Genomic DNA, 10,654 nt, shown 5'->3' on the forward strand with positions numbered 1-10,654 from the left:
GTTTTTAAACTCCTACCGCTTAATTTTATTCCATTTGATCCAAAAACCTTACTGCTAAACCTAAATATCGACGGAACGTACACAAATATTTCACCTTTCTACCACAACAACGCTCTCTGAGCGTCCGTATTACCCAAATACGTTGAATATAAAATCACATTTAAAACACCAAATCCGCGACCAAAACTTATTTAAATGTTTCCGTTCGTAAAATAAATAATTTTCCTTTGCAATTAATTGGATTTCAGGTTTTGTTGGGCTTTTGTTTTCAAAATACAAAACACACATACATATGTACACATGCATACAAAACGTTCTGTCATAGTTGAATTTGTTCAACTTACAAAAAGTATAAGCTCGACGTATTTCGGTAGTTCTCATAAGAATACATGTGTTCTACTTTTTATATAGACTGTATAGACTTCGGATTTTTGCATGTTTTTCTATTTCTTATCCGATTGGACTCAAATTTTGGATCTAGGCATTTTAAGGGTCAATTTTTTGATATTTGGGGTCATATCAAAAATATGCATCAGTTTTTGGCTGAAAATCCTCATAAAATCCTAAGTTGGAAAAATCATCAAAAAAACTTAACGTCGATTTTTTAGCAGATTATTATGTTATTTAGACCTCTTACTACAGTGTGGTGTAGGGTATAATAATATGGTATTGTAATACCCATGGTGGAATAAGAAGGTGTTACATCAAATCATACCAAACGTCAATTTTGATCACAATAATGCAGTGCTGTGAATTGCTTGTTTACATTTTGTATGAGATTATATTCACAATAATGCATTTTGACAACTAGTGCGAAAATCAGCTGTTTTTGGCGCTGTACCTTCTTATTGTGCCATGTGCACATCATGTTTATGTGACAATTATAACTACAAAAGAGTTTCTGTAGAAAAGTACCGTAACGTTTTGAGTAATACTGTTATTCAGAAATTAAGAGCAATTAATGCAAACAATAGTCCATCAATAAATGCTGCAATACAAATTATTGAACAAACAATACCTTTGATGAATCTTATATTCAACGAAAATAGGTATTTCGTCCAAAGTAAAATAAATATTTTAAATAGTTTTCTTACATTTTTGACAGACGTTGCCTTTCCAGGAAAAGAAACCTTTATTGCAACTATCAAACAATTGCTGTACATGTTAGAACATTATGAACATATTCGGTTGGCTAACTGCTCTACTCATTTCACCATCGAGGATTTTGGTCATCAGATAACAGACCGTTTCCGTTTACACGATTGGAGTACTCTAAGAGGAGATATAACGCAGTATTACAATATAATGAATCCTTGGATTTACATCCTTTCTTTGTGGAAAAGAAATTCCCTTTATGAATTATTTCTCTGAATACACCTTTTTCACATGTAATTCGTAACATTTCATTTGTAAATCGTAACATTTTCTTTGAAATTCGAATTATTCCATTTGAAAATCTAATTACATCTGCAAAAGGTGTAGAAAAGCTGTTCTCCAAGCATTCATTTACGTTGTATATACACTTACGTTATGTATACACTTTGCGTACAAAATTACCAAACTTCATATTTCTTGGTTGACACGATGATACCAAAAATCATCTATATTCATCGGATGAGAAGATTAGTTTCCATACGGACTTTTTCGTGATTTCAAATTTACAGCAAAGTTTTTGTTGCTATCAACCATTTTATTCATGAAAGAATGTTTGGTGTAAGAAGCTTGATAAAATCATGTATTACTTTGGAATAAATATATTTTCATTTTGTGGAATGCCGGTTGCAGAAAAGTTATTGCATTTCAAATAAATTCATTTGTGGAATGTATTGATAAAGTACCCGTTGTTCTGATTAATTGTAAATAATGAATAACATTACTTAATTCGAATTTGTGAGTATATTTCGTAAGAAACTATCTCAAAATTATAAATGCTTCATGTATATTGGCTGCTTATAGATGTTTATTATTTTCTAAGTTGGCTATTACTGCAATAGTGGGTTTCCTAACTATCAAAGGCTTTTAAAAAGTTGTGAAACAAATACACCTCAACACCACCAATTATGATACGTAATATGTTTCGATGTTAAATTAGCGAATTTTGCATTTATCTTTGTACAATGCACATTTACAGTGTGACGTAATTTGTACATGTTTGAACCTTTAACAAGTTTTCAATAAATTTACACCAATGAAGTTACAAGGAAGTGCACTTAATACCAATCTATAGGCAAATTTCAACATATTGGATAATTTCATCACTTCAAAAGTAAGAACGCATAAACAGTATTATTCTGGGTTTTTCCTCTAATTTCTTGTATAACATTCGAGATATCTTTTCCTCTCATTATATTCAGCGGATGAAAGATTAAATTGCTGGTTTCTTTTATAACTTGTATGATTTTTGATGTATATAACATCACTGTTTTAAGTTTACTTCGTTCTATGTAAATGGTTGAATTTGTTTGAAAATTTATTGTCTGTAACAATTCTCTACTCAAAGTACCTCATTATTTTCATTTTATAGTTTAAGTCCTGGAACTTTCAGTATTACTTTCAGCAGAAACATAATACCTTCGTTAACAACAGTTTCGATGTCGCTTCAAAAATCATTTCATCTTCAACAATATTTAAGGAATTTCAGTATTATTAAACAGGCACATCAACTTTATTCTGTCCTTTATTTTATGCTCTTGTATATTTTATGACAAATGTACTAACATAGACAGCGATAGTGAATCCTTTTGTTCAGTTTCGTAATATTACATTTTCGGAAAATTGAAATGCTTTTAATTTTTCCGTCGTACCGCCACCATTAATCATGGTATCCCATATTTTTTCACGTTATGCAGAAACCAGGGACGATGTCTGTGGAGGCAAAAATACAGCCCGAAGACGATATGGAAATTTAGATTCTTCGTTATTCTCCTATGGTCCTTGCCAAACACCCACCTTGGATTTTTGTGTAAAAAAGCATGATGACCTTTAAACCCGACAGTTTTTGGTCCAACTGACAGGAGGGCAACAGAATTTTCGTTTGAATGGAATCGTGGAAGAGTGTTTAAGAAGGACATTCCACCATCTTCTTCAATTTTTGGTGAAGAATCAAAAGGAGGGACTGTAAGTAGACAAAAAGGGAAAAATAGGTATTTTTATATATATACTAGCAAAATGCCCGCTACTTCCTACGCGGACAGGATATTAAAAACAAATAAAATCGAAATGGCGAACACTGAACATTTTTTTGCACTTATGCCAATTTTAAACAATATTTTTTTATTTGACAATTTTGCCTTTTTAGGCGAAGATGTTAATTAGTATTACTTTTTTAGTTAAATTCGCGTTGGAAATCGAGCTTACAGATCAATAATGCATGTGAAGAAGGAAAGCCGACAACTCGAAACCACACACCCACCACTATGTGACATGACGTGTTTAGCCTTTGGTAAATGCTCCTCAGACATATCGCATATGGGACGGCTTCGCTATCCTTTAAAAACACAAGGAAAAAAGTGTTGTCACATGTTAGCGTGAAAACCATTGCAGCACTGTCCGTCAAAAAAAAAAATTAGTACAAGTAAGTACTTTTCGTATACAGTAGAATCTCGATAATTCGTAATCTTCGATAATTCGTAACAAACTGCCGGTTCCTTAAAGCTTTCTTCGTATTTTAACCCCACTAATTCGAAATCCTCGATAATTCGTAAGAAATTACCGGTCCCTTCGATTACGAATTATCGAAATTCTACTGCACTTTCCAAAACTACCTCAATCCTTCACAGTAATTTAACAGTAATCTTAATTCCAAATTGTACCCAATTTGGTACCACATAGTACTTTTCGTACACACATGTACGATTTTCCAAAACCATTTTATTACATCAACACCACTTCGCAATCTTAAGTTCCATACCAAATTCCATGATATCCCTTCATAATATACAATTGCTACTAAATCTTGTAAATTTTTGTACTTTTTGTACACTGGTCGAATTTCCTTTGGTGCATCTTTCTATCTCTCCATCACTGACCCTCATTCCAAATTTCAGAATTATAGCTCTCCTCCCGTTTGCCTAATACCTACAAATGGTACAAAGGAATATTTAGGACCTTTTAGTACTTTTCGTATCCTTCTACGTCGAATTTCGAAAGCTTCAGCCGTTTCGCCAGGGCGTTGTCAGTCAGTCAGTGAATACCTCACCTCACTGCTCTTTTTATATATATATATGTATATATATATATATATATATAATCGGACACTTTTTCAAGATGAGATTTTTGATTTCCTTTAGTTTTTGTGATGCTGATCATTAGCAAAACATTGTAGTATATTTTCAGACATAGGACTTAAAATTTTTGTTATTGAACGTAGTTTAAGCGTAGCACACCCTTGCTGATGTCACGACTTTATTCACTTAAAAATAAGTGTTTTGGAGTCACTTACACTTATCATTTAAAAACGTGCTTATTTGGTATCAAGTATTTTGCTTGGCACTTTGCCTTCTTCGCAAATGAGGTCGTATGAATACAAATATTAATCAAGGCGAATTTAACAAGGTGATCCAATAGTTGACGTTAGGTTGTAGTCTTCATTTGCTGTCAAATTTTGTTTGCGCGAAATATCCACAAAAGTTAGAAGAAAACGTTAAAATATTATTCGCGAAGCTTAAACAAAGATGTTGTACACAGATATTTTTATAGAAGCGAAATATTTGTTATTTATTTTTGATTAAAAATATGTTTTGACAGCAAATGAAGACATAGGTTGCTATTATTGTATCACCTTCTTTTTTACACCATGAATATTAATATCATCACATCATGTATACGCACGCATATAACGAAAGCGGAAATGTGAAAAAATTAGAGTTGGGCAATCTCCTTCAATTGAACGATCCGGATCACTGTCATCGTTCTAGAAAAATTGCATGTGCTTTTTTAGTAATTTGAGGAAAAATCTTGTTCTTTGATTTATTTATTTTTTTAATTCTTTTTTTATTCTAATGTTGGATGCGGTTGCCAGCCGCTGGCCGAAACTCAACGGTTTGGGTCAATTCGGTACGAGAACCCGCTGCTGTGGGTCACCTAGTAATATGTACTGGTCAAGACGATATACATTTTGTATGGCTATTATTAATTACCTATCTCCGCATTTGTAGGCAGGTTTTATCAAAGGTAATTATGACAGACACCCACAACCATTTTGGATTCCAATTAGACAAAAGATTACAAAAAGATTGCAAGGTAATTTGTGCTCTGTTCCAGAACATGCAAGAAGCTACTATTTTTTACTACGATAACATTTTTTCCTTTATGTTATCGGAAAAAATAGTAAAAATTAGTAGATTCTTGCAGTTATGGAACAGACCATTGGTAAATAACTAAATATTGGTTTTTTTTTTTTTTTGTTTTGTAGGTTATATTCACGTATGATAAACTGCCTTACCGTGAGTTGGAGGCCAAAAATCGTTCGGAATATTATAGCAAGAAGTATAAGATATGTTTCTATACTAGTGAAATACAGCAGAAATTCTTTGAGCTACTGGATCATCCATGTCCCAAGTAAGTTGAAATAGATTAATCCGCACACATCATTTCCTTCATTGACCATTTTCGTCTTATTTTCTCTGTTTCTCCCCTCCGTCGCCGCTGTGTGTAGATGTGATTGTCCCCCGTATCGTACTTTTCAAGGCCTTCGCAATCATGTTCGTAAAGAACATGACCACTTCTATTGTGATTTGTGCGTAGAAAATTTAAAAATATTTACATTTGAGCGGCGTAGTTATACCCAGGCCGAATTGGGTTCGGACCAAAGGTGATCCAGATAATCGTTCACATCGTGGTCATCCCTTGTGTGAGTACTGTAACAAACGGTATTTGGCACTCAGTTTTGGATTGTTTATACGTGCCAAGAGGAGCTGCAGACACAAGACAAGTTTTGGAAACATATACAGGATGAACACAATTTTATGCATGGTGTTAGACAAGTGAGTTGTTGGTAGTGTTTAAATGGAATTGTGGGAGGGGTTTGTGTTGAGAGGTCAAATGATATTAACGCGCCATTTTTCTTGACTCTGTGTGTGTACTTTTTGTTTTTGGTTTTTAGGAACAGACAAGAACAGCAGCCCAGGCATATATGGAAGCGGCGGAGGCAGCATCAATGATGCCTTTGCCTCTGTTTCGTAAAATGAGTGTAAATGAGCAACAGCGGGAAGATAGTATGAGCCAAGAGGATGAGGATATGCACAAGGAACCAAAAGACTATACAGAAATGAGGACCAAGATCCCAATCAGTCAGTGTCGATTGATATAAAATTGGAACCACAGTTAAGTCATCCGGGCCAGCATCAACAGGCGCAGCAACAGCATCATCAGCAACAACAGCAACAGGAACAACAAGAACAAATGCAACAACAGCAGCAGCAACATCAGCAAACACAACAAATTGAAATAAGCACACCCCTGATGTATCAAATACCCCATGTCCATGCACCACCCGTCAGTGCATATGCCGCCTTAGTACAACCTAATCTGAATTCCCTAATGCCCATCAAAGATGAAATGGTGCAACACAAAGAATCGGCCAACAACAGTACCACGGCCAGCGCCAGTAGTGCCATGTCCTCCGAAGATGGGGAACGTTGGTATATATGTGACTTTGAAAATTGCGGCTTGAAGTTTAAATATCAATCTCGCCTGGAACTGCATCGTAGTGTCCACAGTAAAGAGCGAAAATTTTCATGTGAGATATGTGGAGCGAGTTTCAAGCAGTCATGTAATTTGTCGACACATCGGAAAAAGAAACATTCGCTTAAGGGTACCGCAAAAATGACACTTGTGCCGCCGCATCGTTTTTGAAATCCATTTTTGAATTTTTTACAATTTCCTTTTTATTTTTGAATGAAAAATCAATGAGAAAAAGAATTTCAAAGTTTCAACCACCCACCACCATTATCCTTGTGAAGACAAATGTAAAGGATTAACCTGCCTCACATAGTTTTGTTGTTTTTTGTTTGTTTTGATTCTCCCTTCCAAAACATTTGTAAAGAAAATTGTATGGCTCATCAAGAAGAGGAGATTAAAGTTTGAGTTATTTGCTTACAAATTAAAAAAGTCAAGCTTTGGTATAGTTTTCATAGAGTAGTGTCAAAAAATCTAAATTTAGATGGAACAAAATCTATTTTTTGGAAATATACATTTTGTAGTTTATAGGTTTAAGTTTTTTTTAATTCAGGATTGTAAAGCCTTTATTGTTTGTAGATTAAAAAACACTTTACAATTTTTTTGTTTATAAAAAACATTCATTGGTTGAATGTTGTGTGGAATAGTTAAAGAAACAAAAATACAAATTAAAAGAATAGAATTTCTTTTAATATCTTTTGCTTTTTGAAATGCCTTACCTTTAATTTTTTGTTTTCCTAGATTTAATGACAAGTTTAATTGTTTGTTTATGATTTGATATCAAAAAGGCTAAGTTGGACATTTTCTCCTAGGCGAAAATTGTCCAGTTAGGTTTTTTCTAATTTCTTTTGTTAAATGATTTTATTTTTGATGTTATCTCGTAAGTTTTATATAATTTTTTTATTATTTTACCTTTGTGCAATTTGTCTATGGCCTTTTGATTTTAAGTTTTTATTCTCTGTAATCTTCTATATTTTTTTCTTTTCTTTTAGTTTTAATTATTGTGCAATTAATATTAGACAAAAAAACAAATGAATACAAATTATTATACATAAAATTAAAAACAAACACAAAATAAGATTTTAAGTAAATAAAGTTAGTCTAAAATTACAATGTGCCTGTCTTCTATCCGTCTTACCTTTATGGCAATTTGAAAGGACTATCTCAAAATGTATCTTATTTTTTTAGCATTTTTTCGCTAACATTATAACACTTTATGGACCAGGAAAACTCTAAGGAAAGTATTCTATGTTTTATAGGACTTTTATCCTTAAAATTATAACACTTAATGACAGTGTTATATGGACTATACTAAACATTAAGGTATCATACTGTTATATAATTTTCATATAACACTAACAAGTGTTATATGCATCATAATGTCCTGGTTTTTGCGCATACTAAATTCTTCATATGTTTAATGTGTTCGAAAAACTTGTCGAATTTTTATGCACAGGACGAAAATTCTACAAAAATTTCAACAATTGTGGACAATTCGGGAACAAATATTTTTTTAGAAAAATCCTATTTATACTTGAAGTTGTATAAAACGTCAAAGGACAACGTACGCGATGGGGTTTCCACGTATAATAAAAATAGCAAAAATATTCTGCATGAAATTAACTTATATTTTTTCAGGATTAATTTTGACTAACCAATGTCGTTCGAGATGAAAATAATTAAACAAATGCTAGTTTCAACCAGGGGAAGAAGAAGCATTTGTTTATTTCTCTCAGACACAACCAGGGGAAGAAGAAGCATTTGTTTATTTCTCTCAGACACAACCAGGGGAAGAAGAAGCATTTGTTTATTTCTCTCAGACACAACCAGGGGAAGAAGAAGCATTTGTTTATTTCTCTCAGACACAACCAGGGGAAGAAGAAGCATTTGTTTATTTCTCTCAGACACAACCAGGGGAAGAAGAAGCATTTGTTTGTGATTGTAAACCTAGAGATTCCTTGCCAGCTTCCCTCAATATGTTAAGCCCCTTGGCCCGCTTCCTATGACATGGTTATTCTAGGAAATTTTCAGTGTCGATACCATTTGATCGGGTTCTAAGTTGGCCTTTTCCAAATCACTGTTATAACGATTCTGTTCTTGGGGTGTATCATTTTTAGCTGGTTTAACTAAACTTTTGGGATTCCTACAATCCCAGTTATTATCCCATAGAGCACAAGGATTCACTGATCACTTATTGTCCACGGAACCGAATCCATCCAATATGTGTGTCACTTGCCTTCGCAATCATGTCACCGAAGGAATACCCAAACAGGCTGTACTTCACTTTTGCCGTAATTGTGAGCGGTATTTGCAGCCTCCTGGCGAATGGATACAGGCTGCATTGGAATCCAGGGAATTGTTGGCATTGTGTTTGAAGAAATTGAAGGGTCTTAAGGAAGTGAAGCTTGTAGATGCCGGCTTTGTGTGGACCGAGGCTCATTCCAAGCGTATTAAGGTTAAATTAACGGTACATGGAGAGGTATCCGGCGGAACTGTGTTGCAGCAAGTCTTCATTGTAGAATTTACTGTACAAAATCAAATGTGCGATGTCATCGTACTGAAGCTAAAGATTTTTGGCGTTGCATGGTGCAGGTACGCGAAAGGGCTGAAAACAAGAAAACTTTCTTCTATTTGGAACAGTTGATTCTGAAACACAAGGCCCATGAAAATACTTTGGGTATAAAGCCTATGCATGGTGGCTTGGATTTCTATTACGCCAGTGAAAATCATGCCCGCAAAATGGTTGATTTCCTGCAAACAATGGTACCCGTCAAGGTGACCTCCTCCAAACGTCTCATTTCCCATGATATACACAGTAACAGTTTCAACTATAAATACACATGGTCTGTGGAAATTGTTCCCTTGTCCAAGTGCAGTGTGTCTTAGCAAAAAGTTACGCCATGGTTACAATACCAATCATAAACATTATCTCACCGTGAGTTTTCTCACTCTCGCCTCCTCCCTTATTACAAACATCACATCTCACTACAGAAATCAAGGTGAGTAAAAAAATGTAATTATGGCAGCTCGGCACACAACAACAACAATTTGGGCAAACACTGTTGTCAGTGCATGGTTTTTCAATTAGTGAGTGTAGAGAGAAGCTCTCTTTGCTTGCTCGCGAGTAAAGAGGTTCTGAACAATGTAAATTTTTTATAAAAACAAAAGCTTTGTTCCTTTACTTTTTTAATGGTAAGGGTGGTAAAAGAGAAAAGTGTCAAAATTGCTCTCTCATGAACATTTTTACCAGAAAAGTAAAGGAACGGAAAAATGGTAGGTCTGGCAGCAATGTCGAAAAGAAACATAAAAAATCAATTTTCGTCTTTTATTTCACAGTTTTTAATTTACTCTTGTGCCAGACACTGAAAATAACACATGAAAATATTTTAGCTTTTAGGAGAGAAAGGAAGTGAAGGAGCTCCCTTTCTCCCTTCTTACCCATAAGCTCAAAACATTTTCATGAAAATTTTCATAGTCTGGCACAAGACTTAGTTTTATCAGCGTTCGACTTTTTCTTCTGTTTTGCGTCCTTTTTCATTGTGAAATAATCGTCGAACAAAAGTCGAAAAATCAGTTCTGCCATTTTTTACCTAATATTAGCTTCGTGCAGGTTCTGGAACAGAGCCTATTTTTTAATTTTCTTAAAGTAAGGTACATATAACTAAAATGGACTTTAAAAACAAGATGCAAAGGTTAAAATACGTTGAACTTTGTTGCTTGCTTCACGCTCAATTTTATGTAAATGAATAAAGGCCAAGTATCACCTAATTCAAATGCTGCCCAATTAATTTGAATTAGGTAGTACTTTGCCTTTAGTCTTTTACATTAAACTGAGCGTGATAAAGCGGCGTATTTCATTGTGTTTCTACCTTAAGAACGGGCCTAAAGGCCTTTGTCGAGGTTTGAGCCACCCCGATACCAAACTAGTATATCGATATTGAATGTTATCAAACTCGACTATTACATGGCTGCCTTA

At 34.2% G+C, this 10,654-nt stretch overlaps 1 protein-coding gene, 2 long non-coding RNA genes and 2 pseudogenes across 8 annotated transcripts; 4 read left to right on the forward strand and 1 right to left on the reverse strand.

The window, feature by feature from the left end:
- The first annotated feature begins 1,310 nt into the window (after positions 1–1,310).
- On the forward strand, positions 1,311–3,611 carry LOC141401246 (uncharacterized). The gene is made up of 3 exons (XR_012412298.1): positions 1,311–1,890; positions 2,850–3,117; positions 3,330–3,611. It is a non-coding gene; the product is annotated as an uncharacterized lncRNA (long non-coding RNA).
- LOC141401247 (uncharacterized) lies at positions 2,760–8,334 on the reverse strand. 2 transcript variants are annotated; one of them, XR_012412300.1, is made up of 2 exons: positions 8,247–8,334; positions 2,760–3,115 (listed from the first exon to the last, which is right to left on the reverse strand). It is a non-coding gene; the product is annotated as an uncharacterized lncRNA (long non-coding RNA). The 2 variants fall into 2 exon arrangements; XR_012412299.1 differs by lacking the exon at positions 8,247–8,334 and adding an exon at positions 4,442–4,810.
- LOC141401244 (E3 ubiquitin-protein ligase ZNF598-like) lies at positions 4,805–5,970 on the forward strand. Of its 5 annotated transcripts, none has more exons than XM_073981316.1 (4): positions 4,805–5,092; positions 5,157–5,241; positions 5,414–5,559; positions 5,657–5,970. In XM_073981316.1, the coding sequence occupies exons 1-4, from the start codon at positions 5,001–5,003 to the stop codon at positions 5,814–5,816; spliced, it is 483 nt and encodes a 160-aa protein (XP_073837417.1). In that variant the 5' UTR covers positions 4,805–5,000; the 3' UTR covers positions 5,817–5,970. The 5 variants fall into 5 exon arrangements, with proteins under 5 accessions (XP_073837417.1, XP_073837419.1, XP_073837420.1 ...); XM_073981318.1 differs by having other exon boundaries at positions 5,157–5,172; XM_073981319.1 differs by having other exon boundaries at positions 4,805–5,055.
- Positions 5,871–7,791, forward strand: LOC141401706 (AT-rich binding protein-like; annotated as a pseudogene).
- A 320-nt stretch (positions 8,335–8,654) lies between the features above and the next one.
- Positions 8,655–9,685, forward strand: LOC141403319 (60S ribosomal export protein NMD3 pseudogene; annotated as a pseudogene).
- The last annotated feature ends 969 nt before the right edge of the window (positions 9,686–10,654 follow it).

The sequence above is a fragment of the Musca autumnalis genome, unplaced genomic scaffold (genome assembly GCF_047663935.1).
Source record: "Musca autumnalis isolate F117 unplaced genomic scaffold, ASM4766393v1 scaffold_4, whole genome shotgun sequence".
NCBI classification, from domain to species: domain Eukaryota; kingdom Metazoa; phylum Arthropoda; class Insecta; order Diptera; family Muscidae; genus Musca; species Musca autumnalis.

Bases quoted from the DNA above. Each gene is read 5' to 3' on its own strand.
- LOC141401244 (XM_073981315.1), top strand. From the start codon at position 5,008: ATGCGGTTGCCAGCCGCTGGCCGAAACTCAACGGTTTGGGTCAATTCG. The intron at 5,242-5,413 runs GTAATTTGTGCT...TTTGTTTTGTAG, and splicing joins GATTACAAAAAGATTGCAAG to GTTATATTCACGTATGATAA. The intron at 5,560-5,656 runs GTAAGTTGAAAT...CGCTGTGTGTAG, and splicing joins CTGGATCATCCATGTCCCAA to ATGTGATTGTCCCCCGTATC.